Genomic DNA, 17,683 nt, shown 5'->3' with positions numbered 1-17,683 from the left:
AGGATCTCTCACACAGATATGCAATTATTTCTGAGCCTGGTATTTAGGATTAATCAAGGTAAGGGGCTTTGGTTCCTTAATGTGGTGACTCCTTTTAAATGACACCAAATATGCAAGACTGAATGGAATTACCTTGGTTACAAAAGCCAACTCTTCTGAGCGTAGGCATCCCTGCATCACATTTTTCATACTACTTTTTTTTTCGGGGGGGTTTTATGTTTGTTTGTTTTTTAATAATGTTTATAGAGATCTTGTTTAGGTAATGGTTGTAGTTTCACATTGAAGCTTGTAATAAATGTAGTAACGTTTAGAAGCAGCTTGGAGTTGCTCAGTGTTATTTTTTTGCACCATTTCCATGTTTGCTTCAAGGGTGGTCAGCAAGTCCCTGTACTCCTTCCCTGTCATATGTGGCATAAGCAGTGCTTAGAAGCAAGACTGCCAGATGTCATTTGATCATGTAGCTGGAGCTCTCAAGAACAGTAATTTGGGATTGGTTGGTACTGCCATGAATGTGATCACCTTAAATTTCCTTTGTTCCTGTCTGGTTATCTGTGAAGCCTGGTGAGCAGTGCTCTGCTTCGGTGGAGTGTTACATAAACTACTATTATGGAATTTCATAATTTTACTCCTGCTTGACCAAGTGCCTTTTACCAGAGGAAGATCTGCCACATTGAACCGTTACCCATTTGGTTACCACAACAGGCAGGCAACATGTTGGAAGGAAACTGTTACAAATTGTCCAGTGCGATTACTAGGTTGCAAAGTATTCAAAAACTAGCTTTTCTTTGCTTGAGAAAACACCTAAGTACTCCTAAGTATCAAAGGACAAATGAATACAGAGAGGAAAGCCATGTTCAAGTAATGGGCAAGGACAAAAACACAGGTTGCAAGATTGCCTGCCTCACCTGTCCCACTTCAACAGGTATAAGATCTCCCTTTCAGTAATAGGTATTGGTAATTAGTGTTTTACTGGGTAACTTCTTACAGAATCACAGAATCTATAAGGTTGGAAAAGACCTCAAGGATCATCAAAGCCCAACCTGTCACCCAAGACCTCATGACTACTGAACCATGGCACCAAGTGCCACATCTAATCCCCTCTTGAACACCTCTAGGGATGGTGACTTCACCACCTCCCTGGGCAGCACATTTCAAGGGCTAACAACTCTCTTTGTGAAGAACTTTCTCCTCATCTCGAGTGTAAACCTCCCCTGGCACAGCTTGAGACTGTGTCCTCTTGTTCTGGTGCTGGTTGCCTGGGAGAAGAGACCAACCCCCTCCTGGCTACAACCTCCCTTCAGGTTGTTGTAGACAGCAATTACAGTAATAATAAAAGCTGTAGCTGCTGTGTGTTTGAAAATACTTGTTCACAACACAGCCTTTGGATGTTGGAACTGGAAATTTAACCTTCTATTTGTATCCTAAAATCATAGCTCCTGGGCATTGCCATTTCATTCTAAAACTTTAGTACTGCAGGACCTTAAGCAGAATGATTTAACTTCAGAGGCTCTTTCCTCTGAGCAAGCATCTCTAACAGATAGTAATACACAATAAACATATAGAGCAGTCCAAGGCACAGTGTGGTGGGTCTGAGTTTGGTCTTTTTTGAGAAGGTAAATTTGAAGAGTTGCTGCAGAGGGAGGAGGCTTGAGTCTAGCTCACCTATTCTCCTACTCCCAATTGATATTCCTAGAAGTGTCCAGAAAAAGAGCTAAGCTTCTTTTGATGACTGCTATTTGCAGATCTCTGAAGAGTTCACCTTTACGTAATCTGGCATAGGAATAAGTCCTAGAGCATGAAGAGATTTTCTTTTTTCCACATCTACTAGATTGTCTGTCAGGTATTAGACAAGTGCAGTAAAAAACAATTGTACCGTGAGTATCATCATGGTGATGATAGTAAGTTGCAAGCTCAGCACAGACTACAGTTTACTCCTGTGGATATCATGTCCTATGAAGAAAAGATTCCAGTAGAGAAAAATGAGAAGCCAGTATGAGCGTGCTTTGAGACAAAAAAATCAAAACATTTGAACAGCCAAGACCAAGAATTGTTTGACAGGTGGAGGAAAGAGGAGTAACAGCACTGTGTAGCTCAGTAAGGAGCTGGGAATACCACTTGGAGAGGTCACAGCTTTCCATCCTGAATGCTAAGCTTATTCCCAGTGAACTCGGGGTTTTTTTGCATGTTTTCCAGTGTACCACAACTGCACTTGTAGAGTCACTGTGTTCATTTGTGAAATTGCATCTGTGCACATAGTTGGTAGTTCAAGAGCTAATAAAAAAAGAGAGACCAAACTTTAGGAGGTTTTTGTACATATATAATTTAAAACTATTCTGTACCAGTACAATATATTAATTTTACAAATGTAAAGTTCATCAGCTGTTAAAGCATTTGCAAAACCACATATCCTACCGTAACTTTATTGCACAGTATCTATGAAAATATTAATTCTTAAATTAGAAAACAAATGTTCCAATATAGAAGAGACAAATCTGATTGAAAGACAATAAGAAAATCTACTCTGAAAAAAATAACAAAATTTCACAGGATACCAAGCTTAACAGGCACATCTGGAGGCCTAATCTACAAAAACAGGATTATAGCAACCAGTACTGGCTATTTGGAGGAAAAAAATACTCACTGTACCTTTTTGCTATAGATCCAAATGGGGGTCAGACTAATCTCATACAAAACACTATGGCAGATCTAGTGTTAACATTTTCAATACCTTATGTACCAGGTGGTTCCTGACTTCTACTTGCTGAACTGATTTTTGAGTTAACATTGCAGAGGCATTTTGCAGGAATATATTCTTTCTCACAGCACAGGATTGGGTTGTTTGTTGGTTTGGTTTGGTTTTTTTCAGTCCTATACCTATGGAATTTTACCAGTGTAACATCTGTAAATATAAAACACCAAGAATGAAAGTTAAATCTGGTTTTCATAAAAGCAATTAGAATTTAAAGTTACAAACTGTAATTAGAAAATGTCAAGTAACAACTTTTTGGCCTGTACTGATCTCCAGTAGGAAGTTAGGTGTACCTCTTAAATGTAGTGTAAGCAGCAAAATGTTATATATGTGTGTGTGTATATATAAGTGCTTAATTTGAAGATAAACTAACAGGAGTTGTAAAGTGTTAATATGTTTCCTGGGTCTAAATAGTCACAGTTAATAAGCATTTACAATAAAGCTTGGTAGAAAATCCAGTTTACCACAGAGCCAAGTAGAGAAGCTAGAAGCTGTCATATGTCCTTTGTGTATGATAGTCTTACCTCTGCTGAATAAAGAATTCATCAGTGAAGAGTAGTAAATAGGCTGAACTATGAAGTGCATCAAAACCTTAACTCTACTAAGCCAATTGAAATTGTCTAGAATATGCAAATCAGATTCTCTGAAGTTATTTTGGGTACTTATGTCCTGCATAAGCCAAGTCACTATGACATTACACACCTAGCCAGACAGTTCTCTCTTTTTCTGTTGCTTTTTTTTTCCTTTTTCTTTCTTTCTTTTCTTTTTTTTTTCTTCTTTTTTTTCCCTCTCCCTTTTTCTTAAATAGTGGTTATGAGATTAGAATTTGCAGGTAAAATATTTATCAAACCCCAAAATGAATAGAAAAACTTGCATCTATCAAAGATTACAGACAGTCCTGTTTCAGAACTGGCTGTTCTTTCACAGCTTCTCAACCAGCTGAGTGTTTCTTTTTTTTTTTCTTTAAAAATAATATCTTATAAAAAGATTCTACAAAGAAATGACTGTTTCTGAACACCCTCCCCACCCTTTGTTTTCCCTTGCTATTTTCTTGTTTACTGGAAAAAAAATAAAGATAATAAAACTTTATCAAATAGGTACTGCATTAGGTAAGATATAACATCTGTTGTCTGGGAATTTCCTTCCTATTCCCAAACGTGCAATTTCCCACAGGGGGAGGTTTCTGAGGCTGTAGCTGATAAACTCACTGTGAACATGTGGTAGTGGGCACACCAAGGAAAATTGTTCTGTAATTAAATAACGTTATAAAGCATTTTAATAAAATAATTTTTGTAACTTCAGTTATAATACAGGCTTGCAAAACTAAAAAGGGTCTTTAAAAGTGCTAAGTACTCAACAGAAGTTTCTTGAAACCTTCGAAGTCCCACGACTCTGCCCATCACCGAGGCACGCTATTTGGTTGTACAAAAAAAAGACAGTGTCACTTGTCAATTAATCCAGCTTCTTTAATTTTTGTGTAGAAGAATTTCTCCAGTATATTGGCACATTTGTAGTATTCACTCTCAGGGGGGTTGTACTCTCTGCAATTTGTAAAGACTCGCTGCAAGTCTGCCATGAATAGTTTCTTAGACACGTAGTACCTATTCTTGAGTCGCTCACTCATTGTTTTGAGATCTGTACAGAAGAGAAATAGATGAACAGCGTTTGACTCTTGCATCTTTTTGTATCCAATAGCCCTTTAGACTGATTTGCCATTTAACCTGACCTGGCAAAGCTAGGCTTTGGAATTCCTAATTGCCTGCAGCTAAGAGGAGAGGCTGAGAGCCCTTGGGCTATTTAGTCTGGAAAAGAGAAGACTTGAGAGGGGCTTTAATAAATGTTTATCAATATCTGAGGGCTGGGGGTCAAGAGGGGAGGGGACAGGCTCTGCTCAGTTGCACCCTGGGATAGGACAAGGGGCAATGGATAGAAACTCCAGCACAGGAGGTTCCACCTCAACATGAGGAGGAACTTCTTCACTGGGAGGGTCCCAGAGCACTGGAACAGGCTCCCTAAGAAAGGCTGTGGAATCTCCTTCCCTGGAGACTTTCCAGACCCATCTGGATGTGTTCCTAGGCAACCTGCTCTAGATTCTCTGGTCCTGCTCTGGCAGGGGCTTTGGATTTGATGATCTCCAGAGGTCCCTTCCAACCCCTAACATCCTGTGATCTAAAGTGCAGTCTCTTTTTCAGCTTCAACAGCAATTGAGCCCCTGAAACTACAACATTTCACTGTAAGAATGATTTTGTGTAGAGCTTATTTTTTCTTATTTAAAAGATCAAAGCAGCATTGTTTTGCATTCTCCTCTTTCCCTGAGTTTTCAGTGGGTATTAGGTGTCCTTAACTCTCCTCTGACTGCTCTGTGAGGCAAAGCTGTTAGCCTTGCTGGAGGAGGCATTAGGAGTGTATAAGCAAAGAATTCAAATGCCACGAAACATGTGTGTGTTAACCTAAAATCCTCACTTCTGGGTGAACACAGCAGAGAAGAGACATGTCTATACTACAACCACTATGTGCAGCTTTGAAAAAAAAAAAAAAAGAGGTTAGATTTGTTCCACATTCTGTATATTCTAATTCCAGCTTCAAAGTTTCTAGCTATATCATTATGTATCCCTTTTTAAGACTCAGGCCAGACCAGATCTCTCTTGCTTTCAACACAGTATGCAAAAACGTTTACTTCCCAAACCTTCTTTAAGAAATGTTTCTCTTTACACTAGAATCAGCCATCCATAAAATGTGTAACTCATCACCTCAGTGTTCTCCACACAGATGCTTTCCCAGTAATTCCTAGCTAGGCATTTAAAAGCTCTGTCCACGTTACAAGCATCCCAGGAGTGAATATAGGAATAGAAGTAGTGGGAGGGGTGCTGGATGGCCTTGGCTTTTCTCACCTCAGATGCTCTAACAACTATTTTTTTAGCAATGCCTGAGCCTTCAACAGCACCTTTGTGAAACTGTACCAAAAACAGCTGAAATGAAGACTTATTGCCAACAAGCATTGCAAGGAAAGCAAAGACCAAAGACCTCCAATGCAAAGGAATTAAAACCTCAAAACTTACAATTTAAAAATACAGTTGTGGTTATTTTTGGTTTGAACTTTTTTGGTTGTTTTTGTTTATATGTTTGGGTTTTGGGGTTTGTTTGGGTTTATTTGAAAGGATATTTGACTTTGGTAAAATAGAGGAAAACCCTGTAAAATTGTCAAGAGGGGACTATTCAAACAATCATTTGCTATCAAATACCTCTTTCCAATGATATATAACTTGTCATTCACCAGTGCTGCACTTGAAAAAGCAAGGTCTCATTCAGCTCCAGTTAAAGCTTACTCACCTCCAATTAGATACGAAATATAGGTGCCTACATCTCAACTAGATATCCATATATTTATGAAGGCTGTTCAGGTCACCCTAAAGCATACATTGATTATCTGGTCAGTTAACCTGTTCTCTTCTAACTACAGAGGATGTTTGCCTCTATCTGTCACTCAGCCATACAGCTTTTATATTGCAGGTGAAAAGGAACAAAAAACCCAAACATTATTTCTTGAAAATAATCAGCTGAACAGACCACTTAAAACAGGGGGGAAATTGTTCATATATGAGAACTGGCCTTAGGAAGTAGTCAGATTGCTCAAATATTGCACAATCTACATGCAACTGTGAAGACACTGCGACAAGGCAAGAAAAAAGACAATATTGTTTCTTTTTAATTGAAATTATGTCTGAGCAATATTTATACAGCATCAGCATTGCAGAAGTTGATCACTAATCAGAACAGTTTAGGTTATGCTGGGTTCCTTAGCTGAAAAAAAGCCAAACCAAAACTAAACCAAAGACCTCAGCCTAATCCTAGTAAGAGCTGCTGCCTCCTATCCAATGTAACACATCTGAACAAGGACAGACAACAGTGCTACATTAATAGTTGGACTCAATGAGCTTAAAGGTCTTTTCCAACCTAAATGACTCTATAATTCTATGATCAAAAGTGGGCAGAAAGGTTTTCTCTATGTAATTTATAAAGCTTAAATCTGTTCAAAGCAATTCAAATGCTTAGGTGTTCCTGAAAGTCTGTCGTGAGAGTTTTTTAATACACCAGTAGGCTCTGCAATGATGAGTTACCACACACAAGAACATATTTGTACACCTTGCATAAACTAGCTCAGTCCCAGAGGTTTGTAGATGACTGCACCATTTAAGACTCTGCCCTAGGGCTCCCTAGGGCCTGCTAAGATTTCACATGTGTACACTACAGATGCTTCACCAAGGTCACAAAGCGGTCATAAATTTCAAACGACTGCCTCCTACTCTTGGCACTTCAGAGTTGCAAGCCACTCAGCTGCAAGTAATAGATATCTTTTAACATAAAAACAATCAGATTGCAATTTATCTGCTATGTCTCCAGCTATAAAGATTTTTAAACTCTATACTTAAAAAATGTTTAATGGCATTACCCATGGGAAACCTTATAACTTCATAATATCCAGGAGCTTCTGTTCTCTTCACAGGTTCCATGAAGGGCCAAGCGCTTTGATGGCTCTTTGGTAAAGAAAAAAGGTATCTAATATGGAAACTCCATATTGGAAATAATTTTAAAATCTTTACAGAAGGTAAACAAGAACTGGCACTCACCTTCACCTGCTGCAGGATGGTTTTTAATGTGCTGTAAAGTTGATCTGGATCCTTGGGCTCCTTACTTGAAAAGAAAATGTGAATACAAAAGTATTAGCTTGAATCCCTTGTCTTCATTCCTATAATATGAATAACCTAAAAGCAACTTCAAAGTTTCAAGTATTTTGTGGAAGAAATAAAATTATTAAATAAGAATTAAAAAAAACCCAAACAAACCAAAACAACAACAACCAAAAAAACCCCACACAAAACAAATCCACCCCCTGAAAACACATCAAACAAACAAACAAAAAGCCCAAATTCACTTAATCTGCAAGGGATGAATTCTCTTTTCCAGTGGATGGAAGAAAATACCAGAGGACATTGTTTAAAGGCTTTTCTCAAAGCCCTCTCTCAACTCCAGCACTTACCCTCTTTCTTTTCCACTTGGTTTCCAGCCAGTCTCTCCTGTGCATCAACAAACAACACAAGAGATTACACGGGAGCTACAGTAGGTCAAAACATTAACTGAGTTATTGCAGCTCTAAAAAGATAAGCCATTTCAACACTGCTGCAGTGAAATGGGTTTGTTCTAATAGAAGTTACTCCAAATAAATTTCACAACCATTCAGGCTACAGCCCCTTTCAGTTTCCCACACACCTCTTCCTCCAGACTGCTGAAAAGATTCTAAATACTCCTCAATGAAACACACATTTTTTTCAATAATTCAATATATATTTTACAACACCCTAGACAAAGAATAATGATGTCAAAGCTATGCAGTTTTATTCCCTAGGGACAGGGAATACCTTTGCAAAAAAAGCAGAGTTAAAAAAAAATCCTCTAAAAGATGATACTTAAATGTTTTAATTCTGTTTTGTCCTGGAAGTCCATATTTAGGCACAGAACTCATCCTTGTACAGGAGTGCAGTGCATAACAGTGGAAAACTGCTGACTAGACTGTGACACAAAGCATTTACACATAGAAATAAAATTATATGCATGCACATAAAAGAGGATCAGCCTGGGATGCCTTCAGGAAGTCTCAAAGAGAACAATTATAATAGAAACACAGGAGTCTTCATAGAAGTTCAATCAGCAGGCCAAAGCAATCACATCAGAGTTCACAGGATGTTAGGGGTTGGAAGGGACCTCCAGAGATCAAGTCCAAACCCCCTGCCAGAGCAGGACCATAGAATCCAGCACAGGTTGCACAGGAAGGCATCCAGATGGGGCTGGAAAGTCTCCAGAGAAGGAGACTCCACAACCTCTCTGGGGAGCCTGTTCCAGTGCTCTGGGACCCTCACAGTGAAGAAGTTCCTCCTCATGTTGAGGTGGAACCTCCTGTGCTGGAGTTTCTATCCATTGCCCCTTGTCCTATCCCAGGGTGCAGCTGAGCAGAGCCTGTCCCCTCCCTCTGATCCCCAGCCCTCAGATATTGATAGACATTGATCAGATCCCATCTCAGTCTTCCCCTCTCCTAGACTAAACAGCCCCAGGGCTCTCAGCCTCTCCTCATAGGGCAGTGCTCCAATCCCTTCATCATCCTTGTAGCCCTCCCTTGGACTCTCTCCAGCAGATCCCTCTCCCTCCTGAACTGGGAACATTTTAATAAGAAGGACTGCATTAGTGTTTTCTAGTCTTGGGCTTTTGTTGGGCTTTTCTGCTTCTGCTCTAGACTGAAAGAAGTTGATACATACTAATTCCAGGAATGCTTTCTATAGGAATCTGCCGTACTCCATCTTTGAAGCAAGAAAGGCCAGGATAAACTTTTCGTATCTGAGCTTGTTTCCTTTCTATGAGCTTTTTAATGATCTGTAAAATAAAGTAGTAGAGAAAACAAACAATAATTGAGTTGCTCAGAAGTAACCCAGAGGATAAATGCTACGAGCAGAAACACTCTTGCTTCATAATCTCATGGTCCTTATAGATCCCCCGAAACTGGTAGCATGGGTGAGCTACCTGGATGAACACTGATTCTGCTGATGAGGCTAACAAAGCCTCTCAGGTGCCTATTTAGGCACAAATCTGGAATAAAAGGCATCACTCCTTGCTGTATTGATCACAGGCTGCACATATCCTGGGAAGGAGGCTGAAGCAGGGAAGGATATTTTCTAGAAGCAGGTTTGGGAACTGGCTGTAATTTTAGCAGCTGGTGCTTGTGAAGGGCTGGTCAGAAATTTGAAGACACATAATGAATGCACATATTTGCTCATATTCCAAAAGCTTTGAAAAACCTGTTCACTTCCAAGCCCCCAGAGTAGGAGTCACTTAGACAGCAGTCAGAGATACTCTGGTCAGAATGATACCACCACTCTTTGGAACCAAAATTCTGCTTTTCTTGTGAATGCATTGGAAGGCTTTCCCAGTTCTGGGGTACATTCTGTTCTGCTTTGCAATCTCCTTACTTCCATTCTAAGCAATTTGCTTTGGTGCCCCTTGATACACACTTAGATGCTAACCTGAGCTTTGTGTGTTCTGCACGTCACCTTCAAAATGCCTCACTTCATAACGGGGAGTAAACAAACAGGCAGCCATTTAGACCAGCCCAGGTTGAGAGATTATTTTCTTTGGAAATAATAAAGATGGACATATTTCTAGTTCCAAGGACCTTCACTCCTTCACCCACAGTATTTTGTTTCAAAGAAGAGGGAAAGAAAAGGAAAAAAAAAATCAAACCAAACAGGCAATCCTAAAATGCACTTCCAAAGATGTATACATGTATTCATAGAGAAGATATGACAGCATAGATCAGTGTATAATAACAGCTTCTTTTCTGCTATCTCCAAGTGGAGTGCCTCCAAGTGCTCTGGAACAGTATGGCCATCCCACCAAAAGAGTGAACAATCCCAAATAACATATGCTAATAAAGGAGCCCCCAGAGCCAAAAGCTTTCAAATTCCCTTCAATTTGTGGAGATTACTGCATTTAAGCATGCCTGAGATGTAACAGGCTCCATGAGGACACATCCACTATCCACCAGCCCTGACATCATCCCATCCCTGAGGGGAAGGTGACACATGCAGCAGTAGATTGTGATCTGAAAAGCAACCCAAGCAAGCAGAAATGAAAGGGGGAAAACAATGTGATCAATATTGTACGAAGACATGAAAATTTCCTCAATGAGTGAAGTTAAACCTTGTTTACTAAATATATAGCACTCAGGTACTGTCTTTCTGCAAGCGTGAGCCAAAGAGTTCTAGTGGAAGGAAAATGACTGTTCCATGAATCCTAGAATCAGTCAGGGTTAGAAGGGACCACAAGGATCAGCCAGTTCCAACCCCCCTGCCATGCCCAGGGACACCTCACACTACATCAGGCTGGCCAGAGCCTCATCCAGCCTGGCCTTAAACACCTCCAGGGATGGGGCCTCAACCACCTCCCTGCACAACCCATTCCAGGCTCTCATCACTCTCATGGGGAAGAACTTCTTCCTCACATCCAGTCTGAATCTCCCCACTTCCAGCTTTATTCCATTCCCCCCAGTCCTGTCACTCCCTGATAGCCTAAAAAGTCCCTCCCCAGCTTTCTTGTAGCTCCCTTCAGATCCTGGAAGGCCACAAGAAGGTCACCTTGGAGCCTTCTCTTCTCCAAACTGAACCACCCCAACTCTCTCAGTCTCTCCTCATGAGAGAGGAGCTCCAGCCCTCTGATCATCCTGGTGGCCCTTCTCTGGACACCTTCCAGCATGTCCATATCCCTCTTGTAATAGAGGCTCCAGAACTGGATGCAGTACTCCAGGTGGGGTCTCACCAGAGTGGAGTGGAGGGGGCGAATCACCTCCCTCAAAGATGTGAGTGAAGATACATCTTAACAAAATGAAAAGTCAGGAGATTTGACCAACCTTGAACAATTTATCCTTGTCATTTGTATTGCTTAAAAAACCCAAGAAGGGATTTAAACACAACCAGAATAATTTGATTAGTTTCTGAATAAACCTCTTTTTTTTTATATGGAATATTACTATGGATCATGTAAAGAATACTTCGCAGAAACTCCAAAGAGGGAAATCCTCACATTTAAGACAAACCTTTCTTTCAAGTAAAACACAGGGCATGCAGTTCAAACACTCCATTCAAAAGTCACTCTAATAATCACTATGGTCACTGAGGGGGTGGAAAAAAAAGGAAAAAAAGGGTTGACAAAGCTGCAGAACAAATCAGACTCACAAGATTTTGCTTAGTTATCATTTGTGACAGCACTTAGCTATGAAATATTCCTCAAAGTATTTTTCAGCATGTCTGTTACTGTAATGTCAGCGAGGTAAAATTTAATGCTTCAACTGCAAAATTCAACTGCCCTGAGACTTGAATCAAAAACATTATTCTAACCAAAGAAAACAAAACAGAAAACCAGAAAAGCTAACCTGGCTCAAACTGAATTGTTTCTAAACATCTGACTAGATTACAGTGTTTCATCTCAGACTTTACCTCTTTTTGCTTTTTAATGATGACAGAAAATTCCGTGTAGGGGATTTTTGGATTTAATTCACATCCCATTAAGGTGGCACCCTCATAATCCTTGATGTAGCCAACGTATTTTGCTTTTGGAACTTTAATATCTTTGGAGAAACCCTGGAGGAGAAAGAGCTCAGATTGTTATGATCCTGTTTCCATTTTATTTTTAAGTGAAAGGCTTTGATTTAGAACTAAATTCATCCTAATGTTAAAATACAACGGAAAAAAGTTATAGATTATTTTATATTGAAGTGAAAGGCTTTGATGTAGAACCAAATTCATCCTAATGTTCAAATATTGACAAGACAACAGAAAAAAAGGTACAGACCATTTTATAATGAAGTGAAACGCTTTGATTTAGAACTAAATTCATCCTAATGTTCAAATATAAACAACACAACAGAAAAAAAGGTACAGACCATTTTATATTGAAGTGAAAGGCTTTGATTTAGAATTAAATTCATCCTAATGTTCAAATATAGACAACATAACAGAAAAAAAGTTAGACCATTTTATATTTAGGTGAAAGGTTTTGATTTAGAACCAAATTCATCCTAATATTCAAATATAGACAACACAACAGAAAAAAGGTACAGACCATTTATATTGAAGTGAAAGGCTTTGATTTAGAACCAAATTCATGCTAATGTTCAAATATAGACAACACAACAGAAAAAAAGGTACAGACCATTTTATACTGAAATGAAAGGCTTTGATTTAGAACCAAATTCATGTTACTGTTAAAATATAAACACAACAGAAAAAAAGTTAGACCATTTTATATTGAAGTGAAAGGCTATGATTTAGATCCAAATTCATCCTAACAGAAAAAAAGTTACAGACCATTTTATACTGAAGTGAAAGGCTTTGATTTAGAACTAAATTCATCCTAATGTTCAAATACAGACAATACAGCAGAAAAAAGTTAGACCATTTTATACTGAAGTGAAAGGCTTTGATTTAGAAGCAAATCCATCCTAATGTTCAAATATAGACAACACAACAGAAAAAGTTACAGACCATGGTTCATAGAGTTGCAAACACCTTTTCATGGGAGTCACTTGACACAAGGATAGTTAATTTATTTCATATATAGGAAAAGAAGGGAGAGGGCAGAGATAATCAGATGGGAGAAAATACTTCTACTGTGGACAAATTTCCTGAATTTTTCCCCAAATTTGCTATTTCAATATTAAAGGATGATAGTCCTGCAAGTGTTAGTCAAGGAAAGTTATTGTTGAAGTTGAGATGGCAGTAATTTTACAGACAAAAAAAAAATGTTTTGTGCTGTGGTTTTTTTTTTTTAATGTTTGTATTTGAAGCAGGTAAATGAGATAACAAATTCTCTTAGGAGTTCCAAAGTTATACTCCAGTCTTCCTAAAGTTAATTGAAAAACAAACCCACCAAAGAATTAACCGAGACAATAAAAAGCAGTCATTGTTGGACTCTTTGGCTGCAATTTTATTCTTCTGTTGCAGTGATATCTATGAAACCTCAGTAAAAATCAGGAACCCACACAGGACTTCTGCCTCGCTTACAAAGAGACAGCACCTTCAAACTAAGGAAGGGACATTTCACACATGAGGCAGGTCTGTCTGCACATGAATGAATGAAGCAGCAGCCAACCCATATTCTACTGGGTTGGAGACTTGATAAATTGCTGGCTATGCTGTATACCTCTATTCAAATCACCCCATCCAAGTAAAATGCACTGTAAGCCAGTATCTTTACACAAGGGCACACTTTGCAGTGACCACAGCTGCAATCCTGTGTCCAGTTTTGGGTTCCTCAGTTCAAGAGAGACAGAGACCTGCTGCAGAGAATTCAATGGAGAGCCACGAGGATGCTTAGGGGACTTGATCATCTCCCCTGTGAAGAGAGACTGAGAGCCCTGGGGCTGTTTAGTGTGGAGAAGAGAAGGCTGAGAGGGGATCTGATCAATGTCTATCAATAGCTGAGGGGTGGGTGTCAAGTGGAGGGGGCCAGGCTCTTTTGGGTGGGTTCAAACTAGAACAGAGAAGATTTCACCTCAACATGAGGAGAAACTTCTTTACAGGGAGGGTGACAGAGCCCTGGAGCAGGCTGCCCAGGGGGGTTGTGGAGTCTCCTCTGGAGACTTTCAAACCCCACCTGGCTGCATTCCTGTGCAGACTACCCTAAGTGATGCTGCTCTGGCAGGGGGGTTGCACCTGATGATCTCTTGAGGTCCCTTCCAACCTCTGATATACTCTGATAGTGTGAAATAGACACACAAAATTGCACTATGCATTTGATCCAACTCCCTCATCACGTCTGGTTGTTTAGTTCATCACTGCCACATGTTAACCTCTGGCACCAAGTAATTTCTTCCCCTGACTTACTTGTTTCTTGAAGTACCCGATAGCATATTCATCTGCATACGTGAGGAAGTTGAGAATGTTGTGTTTGATGTGGTACTCCTTCAGGTGGTTCATTAGGTGAGTCCCATATCCCTGGGTGAAACATGGAGGGAGGGGGAAAAAAAGCTGTTACAAAGCCTTTGGGGACTGCACAAATTACAAAACTGTGGGTTGAGGGTTATCCCAGACTGTTCTTCAAAAGGTAGTATTTCCTCTAGATCCCATGTAGGAGATTTTCTCAGGGCTAACTGGTTGAGGCATACTCAAGAGCAAACTCTTTTCAGCCTTGTATCTTTGGGATATCTTTGTGACCCAACAGGGCACAGAAGATATCACAGCTTCCAGCATCTGATTCACTTTTAATCCAAAAGAGAACAAAACCTAGACTCTCTCCAGAGGTAAGGTGTAGCTTTAAAGAAACTGACTTTGTTTGAAGAGCAGCCAGATACAATTTTACTCCCAAAGGAAGTAAAATAAAGAGGCTCTCACTGAATTGTAGAGAAACACAGAATTGTATTCAAAAATAGGAAAATACAGAACACATGAATCCTTAACACCTAATACATATATAAAAAAACTCCCAAAAACCTTCCCCCAACCAGGCTAAACCACAAACCCATGCTCCTCTTCTCATACCACCACCATTGTCTCCCTTCCATTAGGCCAAAACAGGCTGAAATTGCACAGGGTTTGAAAATTATTCATGCCTCTGAAGGCCACCAACAGGTCTCCTCCCCCATGTCACCAGATAAGGACACCCCCCAGAGAGCCAAAAGGAGGGAGAAAAGAGAGTGAGTTGGCCTTGCTGACAGCTTACAAAGAGACAGCAGAACTGTGGGACTGGATCACAACATTACAATTCTCCTGGCTCCACCTCCTGGACCATCTAGCCCCAATGGGATCCTGGGGTGCATTGAGAGGAGTGTGTCCAGCAGATCCAGGGAGGTTCTCCTACCCCTCCACTCTGCCCTGATGAGACCACACCTGGAATACTGCATCCAGTTCTGGGCTCCCCAGTTCAAGAGGGACAGGGATCTACTGGAGAGAGTCCAATGGAGGGCTACAAGGATGCTGAAGGGATTGGAGCACTGCCTGATGAGGAGAGGCTGAGAGCCCTGGGGCTGTTTAGTGGGGAGAGGAGGAGAGTGATAGAGGATTTAATAAATGTTTTTCTATATATGAGGGCTGAGCATCAAGAGGGAGGGCACAGGCTCTGCTCACTTGCACCCTGGGATAGGACAAGGGGCAATGGATAGAAACTCCAGCACAGGAGGTTCCACCTCAACATGAGGAGGAACTTCTTCACTGTGAGGGTCACAGAGCACTGGAACAGGCTGCCCAGAGAGGTTGTGGAGTCTCCTTCTCTGGAGACTTTCCAGCCCCATCTGGATGCATTCCTGTGTGACCTGTGGTGGATTCTATGGTCCTGCTCTGGCAGGGGGGTTGGACTCCATGATCTCTGGAGGTCCCTTCCCACCCCTAACATCCTGTGATCCTGTGAGCCCCACAAAGTACATTGTCCTGGAAGCTGTAATTCAAGCTGCACACATATTTCTTTTTCTTTTAAAGTTATATATAAATTATTAATAGTCACATATTTCACCAACAACAAAACTTGTATATAGTAAAAATAATTAGCCTTATCACTCGAAAATTGCAAAGCAGCAGTAATACCAAAATTACTACTTCTAGAGGAACCAATTCTGAGACAAGATCTCTGTTTTATCATATTCTCTGTACCTGCAGCAGAAACAGCCTCTGCCTCAAAGGATTTATAATCTGAATTTCTCATAGGGCATAAAAGGAAATATTGAAGCAGTTATTACCATAAGAAGGAAAAAATGATTGAGTTCATAATCAAATATCTATGCCTTCCAACTGCACACAGGAATAATTTCCATTTTCATTCAAGCTCACAGTAAACAAAAGGTTCACATTTCCAAGTAAGCTATGGTCTTCCCTTTCTGCTGTGAGATGAAGAAATGTAAAACAGACAGGAAAGCCCATGACACTGTGTGATGGTTTTAAGACTGTCTTTTTATTTCTTCTTCACAAAGTTCGAGCAGAGAAAGTGAAAGAATGCAAATAAATCACTACTGGGTGTAAGAAAGCAAAATAATGATTGTTTTAAACACTTCCATTGGAGAGAGAGAAATGTTTAAGAATCTCTACTCAAAACAAGGTTGGGAGTTGGGCAGTTCTCAGCTTGCTCAGCTTCTGTCTGCTGCTTCTTCTCTCTCCTGGCTGAAGATAACACACTGGCCTTGACAAGCTAAGTCTAACAGCCTCTCTGCTTCTTGACTCTCTGCCTTCTGCCAGGGGGGTCTGGGGGGAGTCCTTCTGGCTGGGGGGAAGGCCCCTTGGGGGAAGCCAGGGAGCTTGGTTGTGCTCTTCTGTTGATTGTACGTATTTGTAAATGTTGTGACTAGTGTCTATTTGTACAGATTCAATGCATCTCATCATAGATTGTAGTTTTGCTTGTAAATACAGCTTCATTTGCTTCCAGACTGAGCTAGCCTGGTCCTTGTCAGTGCAGGAGGGGGATTTCAGCTCTCACACTGTTACACTGTGTGTTGTTCCTGCATATGTTCCAACTGTAACGTCACAGAGGCTAACAGGACACTTATGGAAACATACATGAAATGATTTTGGCTACTGTGTTCTTGAAAACTGGGGGGGTGGGGGGAGAAATATTATTTATGTATATTATCCAGGAAAATAAATTAGAAAATGCATAATTCTGATTTTGTTCACAATTTAAAAGCTCCAAATGTGGAAATAGGCAGGTAAAAGCAGATGTGGCAAGTACTGAAACTCAACACAAAAATGCTAATAGTGACACATTTCCTTCAAAATGCTACTAATCTAAGTACAAACTCTGTGAATTAGTCCTTCCTTTCCAACTAGTGTGGGCAGCATTTTGACAGGCAGTGATAGGACTGGGGGGAATGGAGCAAAACTAGAAATGGGGAGATTCAGATTGGATGTTAGGAAGAAATTCTTCCCCATGAGGGTGGTGAGACACTGGAACAGGTTGCCCAGGGAGGTGGTGGAAGCCTCATCCCTGGAGGTTTTTGCATCCAGGCTGGATGTGGCTGTGAGCAACCTGATGTAGTGTGAGGTGTCCCTGCCCATGGCAGGGGGGTTAGAACTGGATGAGCCAGTCCCTTCCAACCCTAACAATTCTATGATGCAGACCCCATATTTGGAATTTAGACCTCCTATGTCTACAAGAAACTACTTCTGAGTCTCAGAAAGTTCTTAAAGCCATATGTTCACTTCTTAGAGTGGCACGCATCATGCCTGGCATCAAATGCAAAGAAGTGGTTTGACAACTGATGGCCTGTTAATTGGCACAGCATTATCTAAGAACTCAGATGTGCTCAAGATGATGAGGGCCGTTCTACTTGCAAATATGAGTTGTCAATTTTTTGGAAGAGGATGAAAACTCTGTGTGAAAAATGTTAATTAAAAAAATTGGTTCCCTTAA

The 17,683-nt window shown here is 40.4% G+C and overlaps 1 protein-coding gene across 1 annotated transcript in view; it reads right to left on the bottom strand.

Moving 5' to 3' along the window:
• Window positions 1-3,543: 3,543 nt before the first annotated feature.
• KAT2B (lysine acetyltransferase 2B) overlaps window positions 3,544-17,683 on the bottom strand; it is a 58,781-nt gene continuing 44,641 nt past the window's right edge. Inside the window, exons 12-18 of the mRNA XM_054385187.1 lie at window positions 14,176-14,286; window positions 11,788-11,931; window positions 9,058-9,172; window positions 7,788-7,824; window positions 7,378-7,441; window positions 7,200-7,284; window positions 3,544-4,384 (exon numbers count right to left, since the gene is read on the bottom strand). Of these exons, the coding sequence (XP_054241162.1) occupies window positions 4,191-4,384; window positions 7,200-7,284; window positions 7,378-7,441; window positions 7,788-7,824; window positions 9,058-9,172; window positions 11,788-11,931; window positions 14,176-14,286 (750 nt within the window). The 3' untranslated portion in view covers window positions 3,544-4,190. The remainder of the gene's footprint in view (window positions 4,385-7,199; window positions 7,285-7,377; window positions 7,442-7,787; window positions 7,825-9,057; window positions 9,173-11,787; window positions 11,932-14,175; window positions 14,287-17,683) is intronic.

Source organism: Indicator indicator, chromosome 11 (assembly GCF_027791375.1).
Source record: "Indicator indicator isolate 239-I01 chromosome 11, UM_Iind_1.1, whole genome shotgun sequence".
NCBI classification, from domain to species: Eukaryota; Metazoa; Chordata; class Aves; order Piciformes; family Indicatoridae; genus Indicator; species Indicator indicator.
Note: the sequence above shows the minus strand (reverse complement) of the source record. Positions and strands in the feature narration are given on the sequence as shown.